We start from the raw sequence: 19,731 nt of genomic DNA, 5'->3' as shown, positions 1-19,731 counted from the left end.
GAGTGTGTAACATCAGGATCATTATTACACCAGGTTACAGTCTAACTTAAAGGGGGGAAAAGGTAAATAAAATAAGATAACCACATTTAAATCTTATTATCTATCCCTGCATCTTTAAGAAAGACAAGGATTTCCTTATAACAATCCCTCATCACCTCACTCCTCCCTAATAACCTACTAAACTCCATTCCCGTCCCAGCTCGTACATCCTGTCTCTTAAAGCGTTCCTTTCTACCTCATACTTGCCACATTTAAGAATCACATGCTCTACATTCTCTGTGACATCACACTCATCACATTTATCAGACACGGACTTTGACATTAGATACAGAGTTGATTTTAAACTAGTATGACCTAATCTTAATCTAGAAATGATGACTTCCTCTCTCATACACTTTCCTTTGAAAACCTTCACCATAATTGACTTCTGTATGTTATAAAAATGTCTCCCTTTTACACCGTTGTCCCACACCTTCTGCCATGAATCCCTCACTGCCTTTCTAATTCATGATTTTGCTTCACCTTTACCAAAAGGAATTTCCATAATTACCTCACTACTCAATTTCAATGCTCTTTTAGCAATATTGTCTGCTTTCTCATTGCCATCAACACCCATGTGGGCAGGAACCCAACAAAACTGCACAGTAATTCCAGTTCTGCAGAACCTCCACAATACCATTAATATTTCCAACACTAGATCTTCTCTTGTTGTTTTATTTGAAGTCAAACTTTGAAGGGCTGCAGTGGAGTCTGAACAAATGACATAGTTCCTTCTCGCAGTTACAGTCAGTATTTCATTTACCAACTAAAGTAATTAGAACAAAATGCATACAACATTTTTTCCATCACTGGTTTACTACGACTTCTGTCATTTAGCAGACGCTTTTATCCAAAGTGATTTACATCTGAGAAAACAACACAAGCAAGAAGGTTTAGAAAGAGTTTTATTTTTTCCGACATGAGAGCTGACACAATTTATATGATAAGCTTCTGATTGTTAATATTAATATTTAAAATAAAAATGTTTTTTTAATTCATGTGTTCTTTATTATTTGTCATAAAACATTTATGTTGTTAAGAAACTTTTATTGCAATGGGCTTCAAAATAATACACATGGTAAGTCTTTGAGACATCAAAACATTTAAATATCAAACTATCAAACTACCAAACTGATTTTGGTGTGAAATATATAGATATACAAGACTCATTTAAAGCTGCAGTTTCCAACATTTAACCACTAGAGGGAATAAAGATCCCAAACTAACCCCCAAACTCAGAATGACGGTTCATTCATGCATGAATCACCCACAGGTTTTCTGCAGGGGTTTGAAGCCTCTTTTTCCTCGTATTGTGGCAGGTTGGAATTATATAAAGCAAGAAGTTTAATCCGTAATTAGTGGCGTGGCCTTTTGATTGGCATTAAGTTGTCCAACCTGTAAATAAATACTTTTTACTTTGGAGTGGACTTGACCAGATGCCTTTTTTTTTTTTTTTTCTTTACATGTATACATTTTTATTTGTAATTCTCTAACCTTTACTTTTCCGTCATTTGTGTGTCTTTTTTTTTTTTTTTTTTTTTTGTTCCCTTTTTCATATTGGACCCTATCTTACCTTATCTTACCTTCGCTTATGAGCTTTGCAGACTGAGCTGTGTGCCCTATGGCGCAGCCTGACTATTTTTCTGTACGTTTCTCTTTTTTTTCCTTTAGTGTGTGTGTGTGTCTTAGTGTGTGTGTATCTGTACATGTCTGTATGTGTGCCACATGTGTGTGCATTGGTATGCTTGTGTGGATCCTATGGCTCTCCTGCTCTCCTGCCTCCTTCCATCAGACACTCCTCAAGCCTCACTATGCCCTAGTGGCATTTACTTTTACTCATAATTGACACAGTCAAAGGTCTTAAAATTACACATTTAAATATACGGAGCCTTCTTCCTAAAATCGATTTAATTAGAGTCTGGGCCTCTCAGTATAAACCTGATGTGCTTACCTTTTCTGAAACATGGCTGCATAGTAACATTAGTGACAATGAGATCAAACTGGACAACTCCATGCTTTATAGAGCTGACAGGGGCACCAGAGGAGGAGGTGTGGCTATTTATGTTTCCTTACACTTTATCTCTGAACTGGTAACTCCTAAAATACCCCCATCATTTTTTGAGTGCATTTTTGTTAAGTTAAAACTTCACGAAAATAAGCATCTTATAATCAGCAGCATCTATAGACCTCCACCTGTCCACCCTGATTCAACCCAATGCATCCTATCAACTCTTACCTCACTTGAACACTTTTGTGAGACGATCATATTAGGCGACTTCAACTCAAACTGGCTGGACCGTTCATCTTCCACTGATAAAAGTCTTATCAAAAGCATAAACCTAACTCAAATAATAAACGAACCCACCAGAGTGGACGCCAGATCTAAATCATTACTTGACTGGATCCTTGTTACCCACCCTGACAGAATTATTAGATCCGGCGTTCTCTCAGACTGCTTTAGTGATCATTCAGCAATTTACTGTGTGTGGAAAATCAAATCTCCGAAGCTTCCTCCAAAACTCATAAGAGTTATGCAATGTAAGAACATTGATACTGATAATTTCATATCTGATTTAATTACAATTAACTGGGACAGATTTCAACTCATACCTCATACTGAAGATGCCTGGAATTATTTCTATTCTGAAGTCACAAATGTTATCAATAAACACGCCCCTTGGAGGGAAATTAAAGTTAAAGGTAAACATCTTCCCTGGATCAACTCTGATCTGGTAAATCTTTTCAAATTACGAGATAAACTGTGGAAGCGATACAGGGAAACTAAAGATGCTGCTGATTGGGAAAAGTATAGACTTTTAAGAAACTCAAGTAAGACAAGAACACGTAACGCTAAATCAGATTATTATAAAAATCAACTCTCTGAAAACATGCACAACCTCAAACAGTTCTGGAAAAACATTAATAATGTCCTTAACAAACCCAATAAAAATATTACCACCAAGATTTGCCACAATAATGAAATAATCCAGGATCCCCTAACTATCTCCAACATTTTCAATCAGCATTTCTCCTCTGTAGGTAACTCCCTTGTGTTTGGTCCATCTGCAGCTTCCATCTCCTCGTCTGGCTCTCCATGTAGTAGCTCATGTTTTTCTTTCCAAAACTTACACCCTATTGAAGTTCAAAACGCAATCTATGAATTGAAGAATGACTGTGGATCTGGTCCAGACGGCATTGAGATAAAATTTATTAAATTAGCAGCCCATATTTTAATGTATCCCCTCTGTGATTTATATAATCTTTCTTTATTAACTTGCTCCCTCCCTTCTGCTTGGAAAAGTGCCATAGTCACTCCACTACACAAGGGAGGTGATCCAAACGAAGTCAATAATTACCGCCCAATCTCCATTATCAACTCCATTGCAAAAATCTTTGAAAAATTAATATTCACTCAATTATCACAATATATTACTGAAAACAATATTTTGTCTCCATGCCAGTCCGGTTTCAGATCAAATTTCTCAACAACCACAGCTCTTCTAAAATTCACAAATGATATATTTACAGCTTCTGAAAATGGTAAACTCACTGGTGCAATATTTCTGGATCTCACTAAAGCTTTTGACATTGTTGATCACTACCTTCTACTGGACAAACTTTACTCAATTGGCATCTCTAGAAATTCTCTTCTTTGGTTCAACTCTTATCTCCATAACAGACGTCAGTGTGTCAGCCTTAATGGAATCCAATCTAAATATGCAATTGTTGAGAAAGGAGTGCCACAAGGTTCATCCCTTGGACCACTCCTTTTCTCCATTTTCATTAATGACCTCCCAAAAACTTGTTCCCATTGTAAAATACACTTATACGCAGACGACACAGTAATATATACATACGGTAATAACACATCAATAATTGAGAGATCCTTACAAAATGAATTTTCTATTGTTCAGTATTGGTTAGAATCAAATAAACTTTTGTTAAACAAAAAGAAATCATGTTCAATGTTGTTTGGTACCAGATTAGGCCTTGGAAATAACCCAGATCTTAATATTATTTTTAATGATGGCTCATCCCTTGAGCAGGTCACCACATTCAAACACCTCGGCCTCTGGATCGACCCATTATTTTCTTTTAAACATCATATTGAGTCCATCACAACCAAGTTACATCGCAACCTAGGCATCCTTTACCGTTCAATAAACTGTTTTACTTTACCAACACGGAAAAGAATTGTCACACAACTATTATTTCCCATTTTAGATTATGCTGATGTTGTTTACCAGAACACTTATGAATCACATCTTCAACCTCTCAATGTAATTTACAACAGTCTCTGTAGATTTGTGTTAAGGTGCCCATATCGAACTCACCACTGCTCCATGTATCATTCATTAAACTGGTTACCCCTCAGCTCAAGAAGACAATACCACTGGCTCCAACTCATATTCAAATGTATACACTTTAGTTATCCATCATACTTAAAACAATATCTGATTCCATATACATCCTCATATTCTCTTAGAAACACTCAGCAACCCTTCTTTTTCGTTCCTTTAACTTTTAAAGAAATTGGCAGACGTGCTTTTAAGTTCAAAGCCCCATCAGACTGGAACAACTTACCCATTAACATAAGAAAACTTAATCCATTAGACCTCTTTAAAAACTCTCTATATTCCAACCTCAATAAACCATGTAGTTGTTTCTAGTGGTATTGCCTTCTCATTTTATTTTTATTTTTTTATTTAATATATAATGTATATATATCTTCATATATTGTATCATTATGATGATGACAATGACTACCATTAATATTAATATTGTTGTTCCTGTTGCTATTACTGCATTATATGCAGTGTTTACCTGTGTTCTTCAGGTGTGGTAGGTCTTGGGGACTGGTGTGTGGGCAGGTTTGTGTGTGAGAGCCTTATGTATTATGTATTATGTATGTTGTATGTAACTGTTTTGTATTGTGTTGTATGTTTTTTGTTGGACCCCCTCGAAAACGAGATGATTCATCTCAAGGGGCTATCCATTAATAAATTTACTTACTTTTTCTAAGATCTTAGAAAATGTTGGGAGTAAAGAATCAGGCCTGTAATTAGTGAATTGGTGTCTGTCTCCAGTTCTGTACAGTGGGATGACTTTTGCAGTTTTCATTTGTTTTTGTAAATGTCCCAGTTCTGAGCGACTGATTACAGCTGTATGTCAGTTAACAATCCATCAATAACCTTTTTGACTATTGTCATATCACCACAGTCAGTTGACACCTTGTTTTTACATTTACTTACAATATCTATGATTTCTCTCTCCTCCACAGCTGTGAGAAACATTGAATCTGGATTTCTACTTATTAATGTTTCCTTCCATCCATCAGCTGATCCAGGATCACACATTTTTCTGCCAGCTTTGGTCCAACACTCACAAAATACCTGTTAAAATTATTAACCACCTCATTCATATCATTAATGACTTCATCGTTATCGGTTAAATATTGTGGATAATTAGTCTGTCTTGAACTTTTCCTAATGGCATCGTTCAATATATTCCAAATACCTTTCACGTTATTTTTAGTCCTTATTCATGAAATAATTCATGTCCCTCTCCCATTATTTATTGCAACTGTGTGGTTAAAAAAAATAAAAGAATCCAGTATATGTTTAAAGTAGATACTGGTCTAAATTTTTTTATTTAGCATTACGGTAAATGTATAGAATCATAAAAGGATTAAGGAAAATAAAAACTGAGGTCATGATTTTTTATTGTCTTTTATAGAAATCTAATTTTAGATCTTAAAGATTTTGACATTGCATTTATTCAAATTCTTATACTTTTATCTTACATTCTACTTAGGTTTTAGGCATTCAGTAAAATGTATTCATATCATTAATCTCCACAACCCAGAATACTAATTAGTTCACTAAACTTTTTTTCAGTTCAATTCAAGTAACAGTTTTTATGCTGAAGTGTGAAATGTTCAAAATAAAATAAATTAACATCGCAACTGTTTTTTATGGCGTTTGAGGTCTCGCGGACGGCTCTGGAAAATGCAGCAACAGAGAGACGGATGATGTAAACACAAATGTAAAGACATTCAGAAACACAGCAGACTGTGGTTCACAGACAGCTAAAGTATTGGGATGTGCCGGCAAAGCTGCAGGAAAATATAAGAACTGGTGTAACGTGGAGCTGCTGGAGCAGCTGAGGTGCCGGTAACAGCAGCAGTTGAAGATCTTGGAGTCCAGGCTCAGGCCTCCAGCCCTGACATGTGTGACGATGCTTTTGGGACTAAGGATGTGTCATTTGATGAAGCCAAGACCAGTGAAATAACAAACTGGATCAAAATGACGTGTTTGAGGAAGTTGAGGATAAAGGACAAAAGTGAATCTCGACTTTTCAACTTCATTTGATGACATTTCTCTTTCCACACTTTCTGAGCTAAAGGCTGGTTGTACTGATCACGGTGTACCAATAATCTGCATCACTGACAACTTTCCTCTTGTTGATGCACTAAAGTATTTTTTTATTAGTGTTTTTATTATTATTATGATAGATTGTTCACTCTTGGGTTTATGTTGAGCTTTTATAACTCACCACCAGGGGGCACTGCTGCTCTTTCTACATATGGAGAGTGTAATATTCCAGAATTATAAACAATAAAATGATTCATCCATCTAAAATGAAAACGTAATTACATTTTTCATGATTATTTCTGACTAGATATGAGTTGAGGTAAAAAGACATTTACTCCTAAACGGATGTCTGATATAAAAGGGTTAAATCCAAAGTGTGTCCTCTTCCTGGAATCTGATCCCGATGATCCTCCCTCTTCTTCCTGCTCTCCAACCTGCAGATCTGCAGCTTCAACACGGATCTAAACATCAGCTTTAGAATAAATCATGTGTCAGACGAGTTGTAAATCTAGTACACCTTGATTTTATACATGTGATTAAATAATAATGTTAATTTTATATTATTTAAATACTATGAAAAACGTACACAAATATGTTGTAACTTTAGCTTGTATAGTTACAATAACACAGCATGGATCATTTGAATTACATTGTTTTGACTTAGTTTGTCCCATGAATTATCACGATAATCTGATGTACGTGCAGCTCAGATTTTAAAATGTATAAAGCCTTTTACAGTTTTCAGCGAACTATGTATAACATCACAATATATAACCTCTGAATGGAGTACATGGAGAGAGTTTAACAACATGGAGCTGCAGATTAACTTTACAAAGAGAATGTGAGTGAAGAAGAAACAGACAGGAAGAAGGACGTGTGAGAGGCTTTGTAGATGAACGAAATAAACCATCACGTTTAAAGAAACTTCCGCACATACTAACAGCTCTTTATTTGCACCGTGGAGACGGCAAGTTATCAACAGCAACAAATAATATGATTTTAAGAAGGAACAGGGATTTAAACAAACTCAATGCAGAACTTTAAAAAAAAAAGTACACAACCACATCGTTCCCTCTGCATCAAGTTGACGGAGAAGCATAAATCCGTGTTGAACCTGCAACCCTTGTGGGGAGGGGATTAGGCTCATCAGCCACAGGAGGTGGTGGTTGGACTTCTGCGGGTTCTTCTTCTGTGGGTCAGACAGGAGTGGACAGCTGCCCCCGGAGGACGACAACATGAGCTTCATTTGTCACGAGTCACCAGACTTCTCCTCCGGGTGATTTTTCATGTGACTCAGCAAATCAATTCTGCGGCTAAAACCTTTGTTGCACGTCTTGCACAAATACAGCTTCTTGCCCGTGTGCATGGTTATGTGCCGTTTAAGAGATGATGACATAGTAAAGGTTTTTCCACAGGTGTTGCACAGGTACGGCCTTTCGCCAGTGTGGATCCTTGAGTGAATCACCAGGTTGGAACGTAGCCTGTAACTTTTTCCACATGTTTTGCAGATGTAGGGCTTCTCGCCCGTGTGCTTGGTTATGTGCCGTTTAAGATCTGGTAATCTAGTAAAGGTTTTGTCGCAGGTGTTGCACAGGTACGGCCTTTCGCCAGTGTGGATCTTCATGTGATCCATTAAATTACAACTTTTACTGAACTCTTTCCCGCAAGTTCTGCAAGAAAACGCCTTCTTCCCCATGTGGGTCCTGGTCAGCTTTGATTTACAGTTGCTGTCTGACGGGACAGCAGCATCTTCGCGGTCACCGTGTCGTCTCATTGGCTCCGGATCTGCAGTTTTACTGGAGTCTGAGCGTAAACTTTCAATCCCTTCCTCATCTTTGTTTTGAGCTTCAGGAGAAGTGTGCAACAGCAGCTGGCCAAAGTTTGGTCCTGGTTCATCATTTTCAACTTTCACATCAGCGACATTGACCAATGAGACATCCACCTCTACGTCCTCGTGTTTCATCTCCTGACCGCTGGAGTCTTCCTCCAGTTCTGTAGTCTGTGGATGCCCTGGTTCCTCCTGGTCCGGGCTGCAGCTCCTCTCCAGGTTATCCAGGTGCTGGTCACTGAAAACCCCGTCCTCCTCCACCTTACAAACATTTTCTTGTGGGGGGTCTGGAATTACAAAAAGGGACAAAAAGACAGGATTTTAACAAGTCAAAATTGCTTCCCGGTGTTGATTGTTTGGTTGTATTTGTGAGGTTTAAAGTTTGTCCTGAACCTTCGGTCTTCCCCTTCATCTATGTAGTATATTTGAAAATAAGTGCATTACTCTGTGTGACCATTAGGCGGCACTGTGACTGTACTCTTGTGTTACTGCTTTGGTATCGAGACAGCTGAAGAATAAAGTTGTTGTTCTAGAAATGGCTTCTTCCGTGTCATATATAACATGGGCTGTTTCCGAATTCAGATACTACCGCACTACATGCTACACACTGCAAAGTATGCACTGTATACTGCCTACTAAATGAATGATTCAGTACGCTGCTCCAGCAGACCGTTCACACAGCAGTATGCTACAGTGTATCCCAGAATGCATTTCGCACCAAAACGACAGCGAAAGCTGAGATCTAAAAGCAGACTAGAAGCTGTTTTAATTTCAGCTGTAGCGCTGTTAATATGCCACTTTATTAAGTGTTCTTCTAAACGGATGTCTGATATAAAAGGGTAAATTCCAAAGTCTGTCCTCTTCCTGGAATCTGATCCCGATGATCCTCCCTCTTCTTCCTGCTCTCCAACCTGCAGATCTGCAGCTTCAACACGGATCTCAACATCAGCTTTAGAAGAAATCATGTGTCAGACGAGTTGTAAATCTACAACTTGATTTTATACATGTGATTCAATAATATTGTTAATTTCATATTATTTAAATAATTTGAAAAACGTACACAAATATGTTGTAACTTATAGTTACAATAACACAGCATGGATCATTTGAATTACACTGTTTTGACTTAGTTTGTCCCATGAATTATCACGATAATCTGATGTACGTGCAGCTCAGATTTAAAATGCTTAAAGCCTTTTACAGTTTTCAGCAAACTATGTATAACATCACAATATATCGCAAAATTTGAATACTGCAATATCGTATTGTATCGTGACTCAAGTATCGCGATGTGTATCCCACATCACACTCATTTCCTCATTCATCTTTAAACCAAATGTTCTTGTTTTCTAAATCAATAAAAACTAGGGCTGTCCAACTTAATGCATTAACGACGCGTTAACTTCACATCCTCTTAACGCTGACAATTTTTTTAAACGCACGATTAAAAAAAAAAAAAGGCATGATATCATTTCTGGCGGTCGACGGCACCTGTAGCTGGAGGAAAAGTATGGTGGATTGAAAGATGGAGAATTAAGACTTTTGAACGGTTAGTTCACTTTCAAAAAGATGCCAGATGGTTCGCTGGACAAGACTGAAGTTATTTGCATGTACTGTCGATTTGAAATGAATTACCATCGAAGTACGTCGAGTCTCAAATACCATTTGCAGCCAGCCCCTCCCCCCCTCCCCTCTCGTCAAAAGCAGACAACGCTGTAGCAGCTTGCAAAAAAGGACCAGTCAAATCAAACTTTATTTGTAAAGCGCTTTTCTTACAAAATAAAAAATGCAACGCAAAGCGCTTTACATAAAACTCAATAATGCCCCCCGCACACACGCGCACAGACGGGCGCACGCACGCTGCGATTCGCACGAGTTTATGGCTGAGCTCTGAGGATCAGGTGAGGAAACGGCTGCACTTTATAGGTTGGTTTACTCCCTGCTGTTACATGTGCACTTTATTTGTTTGTAATTTAGTTTTTGTATCCCCCTGTTTTGATCCCGCTTAGGAGAAGGGGATATTTTTGGAGCCTTTTATTTTCCTCCATATGTTTATGATGCATAGCCTATGGTTCAGCTGCTTAAAAAAAACAAGGAATCTTAAGTTAGTCTTTACAAGTGTAAAGTTGGGGACTACATTGTGTTTGTATTAATGAAGGAATGTTAATTTCAGGTCAAAAGCTTTTTTTGTGGAAAGTTGAATAAACATTGACATAAAGCAGCATAGTTGCCCTTTCTCATGTTGTTAACAGTATTAAAAACATAAAAAAATACCTTGAGGTAATTTAGAACAGCACAAAATGTGTGAATACATTTGCAATTATTATGTAATTAATCACGATTAATCGTATAGTTAATTACAGAAATCATGGATTAATTAAGATTAAAAATTTTAATCGTTGGGCAGCACTAATAAAAACGTTTTAAAAGGGAAATAAAGGCAAACCGTATCTGACTGCACTGACTTCTGAAATCTTCAAGTTTTTTTGTTTAATGCTGCAGATATTAAAGTTTATAAAATGGTGACAGATGGTTGGCTGTTCTGTTTCTGACGTGTTGATTGTTGCGTTTCTTCTTTTGTCCTTGTTTCTCTGAAGGTTCTTCATGTTTTTCATAGGAAGATTGTAAAAACTGAACACGTAAATATAATACGTGAACTAAACGTACTTGAACTAAACTCTGAACGGAGTAGATGGAGAGAGTTTAACAACATGGAGCTGCAGATTAACTTTACAAAGAGAATGTGAGTGAAGAAGAAAACAGATGGGAAAAAGGACATGTGAGAGAGGCTTTGTAGATGAACGAAATAAACGTTTAAAGAAACTTCAGCACATACTAACAGCTCTTTATTTGCACCCTGGAGACAGCAAGTCACCAACAGCAACAAATAACGATTTTAAGAAGGAACAGTGATTCAAACAAACTCAATGAAGAACTTTAAAAAAAAAAGTACACAACCACATCGTTCCCTCTGCGTCGGTTGACCAAGTTGACGGAGAAGCATAAATCCGGGTTAAACCTGCAACCCTTGTGGGGAGGGGATTAGGCTCATCAGCAACAGGAGGTGGTGGTTGGACTTCTGCGGGTTCTTCTTCTGTGGGTCAGACAGGAGTGGACAGCTGCCCCCGGAGGACGACAACATGAGCTTCATTTGTCACGAGTCACCAGACTTCTCCTCCGGGTGATTTTTCATGTGACTCAGCAAATCAATTCTGCGGTTAAAACCTTTGTTGCACGTCTTGCACAAATATCGCTTCTCGCCCGTGTGTGTGGTTATGTGGCTTTTAAGATATGATGATCTAGTAAAGGTTTTGCTGCAGGTGTTGCACAGGTACGGCCTTTCACCAGTGTGGATCCTCGAGTGAATCACTAGCTGGGAACGTAGCCTGTAACTTTTTCCACATGTTTTGCAGATGTAGGGCTTCTCGCCCGTGTGCGTGGTTATGTGGCTTTTAAGATTTGATGATTGAGTAAAGGTTTTTCCACAGGTGTTGCACAGGTACGGCTTTTCACCGGTGTGGGTCCTCGAGTGATCCACCAGGTGGCAACGTAGCCTGTAACTTTTTCCACATGTTTTGCAGATGTAGGGCTTCTCGCCCGTGTGGATGCTCGAGTGATCCACCAGGTGGGAACGTAGCCTGTAACTTTTTCCACATGTTTTGCAGATGTAGGGCTTCTCGCCCGTGTGCATGGTTATGTGGCGTTTAAGATCTGATGATCTAGTAAAGGTTTTGTTGCAGGTGTTGCACAGGTACGGCCTTTCGCCAGTGTGGATCTTCATATGATCCATTAAAATACGACTTTTACTGAACTCTTTCCTGCAAGTGCTGCAAGAAAATACCTTCTTCCCCGTGTGGGTCCTGGTCAGCTTTGATTTACAGTTGCTGTCTGACGGGACAGCAGCATCTTCGTGGTCACCGTGTCGTCTCATTGGTTCCGGATATGCAGTTTTACTGGAGTCTGAGCGTAAACTTTCAGCCCCTTCCTCATCTTTGTTTTGAGCTTCAGGAGAAGTGTGCAACAGCAGCTGGCCACAGTTTGGTCCTGGTTCACCATTTTCAACTTTCACATCTGCGACATTGACCAATGAGACATCCACCTCTACATCCTCGTGCTTCATCTCCTGACTGCTGGAGTCTTCCTCCAGTTCTGTAGTCTGTTGATGCCCTGGTTCCTCCTGGTCCGGGCAGCTCCTCTCCAGGTTATCCAGGTGCTGGACACTGGAAACCCTGTCTTCCTCCACCTTACAAACATTTTCTTGTGGGAGTTCTGGAATTTCAAAAAGGGACAAAAAGATAGGATTTTAACAAGTCAAAATTGCTTCCCAGTGTTGATTGTTTGGTTGTATTTGTGAGGTTTAAACTTTGTCCTGAACCTTCGGTCTTCCCCCTTCATCTATGTAGTATATTTGAAAACAAGTGCATTACTCTGTGTGACCATTAGGCGGCACTGTGACTGTACTCTTGTGTTACTGTGTTGGTATCGAGACAGTTGAAGAATAAAGTTGTTGTTCTAGAAATGGCTTCTTCTGCGTCATATATAACGATCCAACTACAAGTCCTGCATATGAACACCTATATGAGCAGAGACAGTTGAAGAATAAAGTTGTTGCATTTCAGGTTGAGCATTTCTGAATTCTTGTGAATTCTTGTATTGTCAGCATCTCGTTTGTCCAGTCTTTGTCCAGAAGGTATAGTTTGCCAAGCTGTAAGCTCAATAGATATAAATTCTCATTTATTCCATTATCAATTAAGTTACTCAATAACAGGAAATGAGCTGTGTGTGTGTGTGTGTGTGTGTGTGTGTGTGTGTGTGTGTGTGTGTGTGTGTGTGTGTGTGTGTGTGTGTGTGTGAAGGGTGGAATGTGCAATAATGAGTGTGCTGCTGTATGAATAGAGGGATGTGCAATAATGTTGCTGTAGCAAGGGTTTTTTTTGTGTAGAGGTGTTTTCAGGACATTGCGGGAGGGCATGCAAAGAGTGGGGGGATATGACGATGTGTTATTTGTTTATTGTGATTTTATATGTTTTGTTATATATGTGGCGCCTGGAGTCTCTAGTTCTGTCCAAGACAAATTTCTCTCAAGGGAGACAATAAAGATTATCTCATCTTATCTTTACACACTACCCAAAGTGCACAAAAGCCTGTCAAATCCTCTGGTCGCCCTATTGTGGCCCAGATGAAAGCTTTACTATCACCTTTCTCAGAGTTTGTGGATCACTATATCAAACCTTATGTCCAAACACTACCAGCGTACAGTGCCTTGCGAAAGTATTTGGCCCCCTTGAACTTTGTGACCTTTTGCCACATTTTAGGGCTTCAAACATAAAGATATAAAACTGCAATTTGTTGTGAAGAATCAACAACAAGTGGGATACAATCCTGAAGTGGAGTGAAATGCATTGGATATTTCAAACTTTTTTAACAAATAAAAAACTGAAAAAGTGGCCGTGCAAAATTATTCTTCCCCTTTACTTTCAGTGCAGCAAACTCTCTCCAGAAGTTCAGTGAGGATCTCTGAATGATCCAGTGTTGACCTAAATGAGTAATGATGATAAATGGAATCCACCAGTGTGTAAACATGTCTCCGTATAAATGCACCTGCACTGTGATCGTCTCAGAGGTCCGTTTAAAGCGCAGAGAGCATCATGAAGAACAAGGAACACACCAGGCAGGTCCGAGATACTGTTGTGGAGAAGTTTAAAGCTGGATTTGGATACAAAATATTTCCCAAGCTTTTAAACATCCCAAGGAGCACTATGCAAGCGATAATATTGAAATGGAAGGAGTATCAGACCACTGCAAATCTACCAAGACCTGGCCGTCCCTCTACACTTTCAGCTCATACAAGGCGAAGACTGATCAGAGATGCAGCCAAGAGGCCCATGATCACTCTGGATGAACCGCAGAGCTCTACAGCTGAGGTGGGAGACTCTGTCCATACGACACCAATCAGTCGTATACTGCACAATTCTGGCCTTTATGGAAGAGTGGCAAGAAGACAGCCATTTCTTAAAGATATCCATACAAAGTGTCGTTTAAAGTTTGCCACAAGCCACCTGGGAGACACACCAAACATGTGGAAGAAGGTGCTCTGGTCAGATGAGACCAAAATCCAACTTTTTGGCAACAATGCAAGACGTTATGTTTGGCGTAAAAGCAACACAGCTCATCACCCTCAACACACCATCCCCACTGTCAAACATGGTGGTGGCAGCATCATGGTTTGGGCCTGCTTTTCTTCAGCAGGGACAGGGAAGATGGTTAAAATTGATGGGAAGATGGATGGAGCCAAATACAGGACCATTCTGGAAGAAAACCTGATGGAGTCTGCAAAAGACCTGAGACTGGGACGGAGATTTGTCTTCCAACAAGACAATGATCCAAAACATAAAGCAAAATCTACAATGGAATGGTTCACAAAAAACATATCCAGGTGTTAGAATGGCCAAGTCAAAGTCCAGACCTGAATCCAATCGAGAATTTGTGGAAAGAACTGAAAACTGCTGTTCACAAAAGCTCTCCATCCAACCTCACTGAGCTCGAGCTGTTTTGCAAGGAGGAATGGGCAAAAAGTTCAGTCTAGGGGGCACGGTGGCGCAGCTGGTAGTGCAGCGGTCTCACAGCAAGAAGGTCCTGGGTTCGATTCCCGCCGGGGGACGCTGTGGGTGCTGAAGTGCGTGTTAGTTCCCCCATGACTTCAGTGCCCACACCATGGGTGGGGTTGGCGAAAGGATCTTTCTGTGTGGAGTTTGCATGTTCTCCCCGTGTTCCCTTGGGTAGCTAATGGGAGCTACCCTCACAAAAACATGCACACAGTCCTGGGCTATACATGCTCCCTCTGGCCAACCGGGGCGCCAGATGGGGTGGGGAGGATCCGGCCGGAATAACGTGATCCTTCCACGCGCTACGTCCGGCCGGAGAAACCCCACCCTGTCTGGTGAAAAGATGCGGCCTGCTCACTCCTCAGGTTAAGGAGGAGACCTGAGCTCAGTGCAGGGCCCTCCCGGGGTTGGTAGAGGATGGCAATGCACAGGACTGTCAGTAGGTAGGAGCACGGGGTGGTAAAAATGGGAAAAAACCCGGGATAAAAATATTTGAAAAAAAAAAAAAAAGTTCAGTCTCTCAATGTGCAAAACTGATAGAGACAAACCCCAAGCGACTTACAGCTGTAATCGCAGCAAAAGGTGGCGCTACAAAGTATTAACTTAAGGTGAATAATTTTGCAAACCCAATTTTTCAGTTTTTTATTTGTTAAAAAAAGTTTGAAATATCCAATAAATTTCGTTCCACTTCATGATTGTGTCCCACTTGTTGATTCTTCACAAAAAATTACAGTTTTATATCTTTATGTTTGAAGCCTGAAATGTAGCAAAAGGTCACAAAGTTCAAGGGGGGCAAATACTTTCGCAAGGCACTGTATATTAGAGACTCCACGGATTTCATTAATAAGATCTTTAACCTCACTAACCTTCCTGATGATCTTCTGTTGGTCACCTTTGACATCCCCAGTCTCTACACTAATATTCCCCATGATGGAGGTAGAGAAGTCTAAAAGTTCTATTTGCAGGACTTACTCATGCCCCCGGGTAAGTTTATTGTTGACTTAGCTACTTTCATCATGAAGAAAAACTACTTTAACTTTAATGGTGATGAATATTATTTACAAGGATCTGGTACAAGCTCTATTTGTGCTCCGAATTACACAAATCTATACGTGAGTCACTTTGAAAAAAACTTTGTGTGAAATCCTGAGCACAATATTTTTTTGCCAAAAATCTTAAAATGGTACAGATTCATTGATGACATCTTCTGTCTAATTAAAGCTGATGCTAATGAACTGGAATACTTTTTTACCTTACTGAATAGCTTCGACAGCAACCTCCAATTTACAATGGAGTATAGTAGTGAAAAAGTTCATTTTCTAGATATGTGGGTTGAAAAAAAGAATGGCTCCTTATCCACTTCACTCTACCGCAAAGAAACCAAAGGAAATACGTTCTTATTGGCTAGTAGTTTTCATCCTCCTCCCCTCAAAAGAGGCCTACCCAAAAGCCAGTTTTTTAGACTCCTGAGAATTTGCAGCAGTACAGAGGATTTTTTTTTTCCCCCTTGTCTGCACACATATTATTGATTGATACCATGACGGTAGAAACCAAAAGTATATATGTGCATTATTACTATATTTAATATATATACATATATATATGCATACATATGCGTACACATACATAAATATACACATACAAACCCAGTGATTTTTTTTTTTTTTTTTTGGGGGGGGGGTGACGACATCCACTGCCAATCCAGGAAGCAGTAACACACGGAAACACACGTCAAGCACTGGAAATCTGCAACAAAAAACCACAAACAAAGCACGAAACCGGCACGGAGCCAACCAAAACAATACCAGCAATCGACCTAAATCTTGAGATCTGATCGCAGTCTGAGCTAAGCTATCGCTACCTAAACCCAAAAACTAGAGAGCCAGCATGCAGGTGAACAAGCCAGTGTGTATGTCTATGTGTGTGTGTGTGTATGTATATGATCATGTGTGTGTGTGTGTGTGTGTGTGTGTGTGTATATATGCATGTGACTAAGTGACTATGTGTGTGTGTGTGTGTGTGTGTGTGTGTGTGTGTGTGTGTGTGTGTGTGTGTGTGTGTGTGTGTAATAAACCAAACAAAGTTCCACCTGAAGTGTAGCTATAGTGGGGGAGGGGGGGGAGCAACCCCGCCACCCGCGAGACCAGAGGCCGACACGGAAAGAGCCCGGAACCCAGGCCCCCGGCAACCCCACAGAGGGGAGAAGTAGGAGGGAGGCAACCCACCGCCTGCGAGGCCCCCCCCCCCACGGCGCGGGAAGAAGCAGCCAGGGATCCCGCGGCGGCGGACCGCGACCCAGGCAAACCCCGGCCACCCGGTCCGGGCCGGACACGCGGCCAGGAGGCCCTCACCCTTCAGGCCAACGACCCCCACCCGGCAGGGGGCCAGCCTGCCCGGAGAGACAGAGCCGCCCCGGCCGCCGACGCGGGCAGGCGCACCCGCCCCCCACGAAAGTGGCCCTCCAAGACCAGAGGGGCGCCCCGCCGCAGAGGCAGCGGTGGGGACCGGAGACGGGCCCGGAGAGAGGGAACCCCCCAACAAGGCGACACCCGTGCAGGCCCGACAACGGAGGGCCCCAGACCTAGGCATCCCATTCAATCATCCATTCAACTATCCGATATCTATACTAATAATAATAATATGATATACTATACATAATAATACTACTACTAATAATAATAATAATAATAATAATAATAATAATAATAATAACCATCTTTGTATAATATAATATTGATAAATTATTAAGTTTTGATGTCCTGCCAATGGAGGCCCAAATCCTCCATGGCAGGACCCTTCCATACCGCATTCTCACCGACACAGACACACAATCACGCACCGTTTCCCCCTCCCCGGGGGGGTCCAGCTCCGCCAGAAGGCACCCCAGGCTGCACGGCGAGCCCCGCCAGGCCCGGGTATCCCGACCCACCTATCCCAGGCCGGTGAGGGAACGCGGGTGATGTGGGACCCCCTCCCGCCCCTGGTGTTGAGTGCATGTGATTAATGCCATAAAAACAGGGAGGGGGGAGGGCCAAGTATCGATTTGACACCGACCCCCCCCCCCCCTCCCGAACTACGTGTCCTTGTCAAATGTATTTATTAAGTGTTGAATGTGCAGTGTCTATTTTGCTGTTAAAACCGTGAGGCGGGGAGTGCCGGGCCACGCGGGACAGTGCCCCCCACGACCCGGACCCCCCGCCCTTCGCCTATGTGCGTATGAATCGTGTAGGGGGGGAAGGAGGGGGAGCGGAGGCCGAAGCCAGGAAGCAGGACCAGCAAAGCCGGCCCTGATAAGACACCCGCGTCCCCCCACCGGCCATCCAGTAGACGGGGGCCGGCCCTCCGAGCCGGGCCAGGGCCCCACCGTACCTCCACAGGCGCCCCCGGCGCCGCCGGAGCCCCCAGAGGGAGGGGGAAACGGTCCAACATCCTCCCATTCATACTGACAACATAAGACATAGACACCTGGGAATGGTGCCACCCCGCCGCCGCGCCCGCCCGTGCACCCCCCGGTCAGGGGAGGCCCGATCCCCGGACCCGGCCCCACCCCCCCCCCCGAGGCCACCCCGGCGGACACCCCAAGGGTCACGGAGTCCCCACATCCGCAGGGGCACTTGGCCCCTGCCCAGCGACGGAGGACCAAGGCAGCAATGCCCCCCCAGCGCAGACAGCCACCCCCCATCCAGGCAGGGCCGGGCCCACCGAGTGGGACCCCCACGTCCACGGCCCAGCCCCCCCCGGGAGACCCGGAGACGCCCAAGCCACAGCCCCCCGCCCGAGCCCCCCCAGCAACCCCCCCCCCCCCCCATTGCCATGAGGCAACCCCCCCCACAGGCCCCCACCGGCCAGGGACAGGGCCCCGCGGCCCCCCCCACCGCCCCCCAGGGGCCACCGGAGGCCCGCGCCCCAGACCCCCCAAGCCGACCCCCAACCCCAAGGGCAGAGGATTTCATAGACAAGGCATCAGAGATGAGCTCTAGATTTGTCCAGCGGGGATATCCTATGGATTGTATCTCAATTGGTTGATAAAATTCACACTGCAATCAATAATAATTAATACGCTTTGGGAATCTTTCTTGATTCATCCAAAGCTTTTGACACAGTTAATTTTGATATTCTTCTTCAAAAATTATTACACTGTGGATTTGCTGGAATCACTCATGTGTGGCTTTTCAATTATATTCATAAGTGTCAGCAATTTGTTATCATTGATGTTAAATCATCAGAGAGGGCCGCCTTAAAATGCGGGGTCCCCTAGGGGTCTATACTAGGGCCCCTGTTATTTTTGATTCATATAAATGATTTGGCCGCAGCCTCGTCCTCCTTGTTTCCTGTACTTTTTTCCGATGATACAAACGTATTTATTTCACATAATGATTTTTCATCTTTAATGGGAAAGGCTAATCACGATTTACAAAACATTTCAAAATGTTTAGACAGGAACGCGGTGCATGGAGTGCTGCTTGGGTATTAGCAAAAATAGTATCCCTCACTCACAGAAAAGGAGAAAAGTCAAGTTCTCCATTCAACCCTGGATAATGAGTGGCCTTTAATGTGTAAATCCAAAATGACTCTCTTTGCAGGAGGTCATACATTTGACATAAATACATTTATTAATTGCAATACCTCTTATGTTGTTTACAGACTTGAGTGCCCTTGTGGATGCTTCTACATTGGGAGAACAAAGCGTAAATTGAAGGCAAGATTGGCAGAACATAAGCATGCCATTAGAACTGGTAATCCACAGTACCCCATGGCTGTTCACTACAAAGATGTAAGTCACGGTAGTTGTGACTCCTTAAAAATATCCGGCATAGAACATATTGAAGACTCTATCAGGGGAGGAGATAGACTCAAAAGACTCCTGCAAAGAGAGTCATTTTGG

At 41.9% G+C, this 19,731-nt stretch overlaps 2 protein-coding genes across 2 annotated transcripts in view; one reads left to right on the top strand and one right to left on the bottom strand.

Moving 5' to 3' along the window:
• The window catches only part of LOC133440368 (zinc finger protein 37-like), an 801,383-nt gene that overhangs the window by 322,975 nt on the left and 458,677 nt on the right, over window positions 1-19,731 (top strand). The gene's annotated exons all lie outside the window — the stretch shown is intronic.
• Window positions 7,482-8,191, bottom strand: LOC133440361 (zinc finger protein 883-like). Its single transcript, XM_061717607.1, has one exon. It carries the CDS (start codon window positions 8,185-8,187, stop codon window positions 7,663-7,665), a length of 525 nt encoding a protein of 174 aa, XP_061573591.1. The 5' UTR covers window positions 8,188-8,191; the 3' UTR covers window positions 7,482-7,662.

The sequence above is a fragment of the Cololabis saira genome, chromosome 3, assembly GCF_033807715.1.
Source record: "Cololabis saira isolate AMF1-May2022 chromosome 3, fColSai1.1, whole genome shotgun sequence".
In the NCBI taxonomy this organism is placed as follows: domain Eukaryota; kingdom Metazoa; phylum Chordata; class Actinopteri; order Beloniformes; family Belonidae; genus Cololabis; species Cololabis saira.
This window is presented reverse-complemented; position numbering and strand designations above follow the sequence as displayed.

Bases quoted from the DNA above. Each gene is read 5' to 3' on its own strand.
- LOC133440361 (XM_061717607.1), bottom strand. From the start codon at position 8,187: ATGAGACGACACGGTGACCGCGAAGATGCTGCTGTCCCGTCAGACAGC.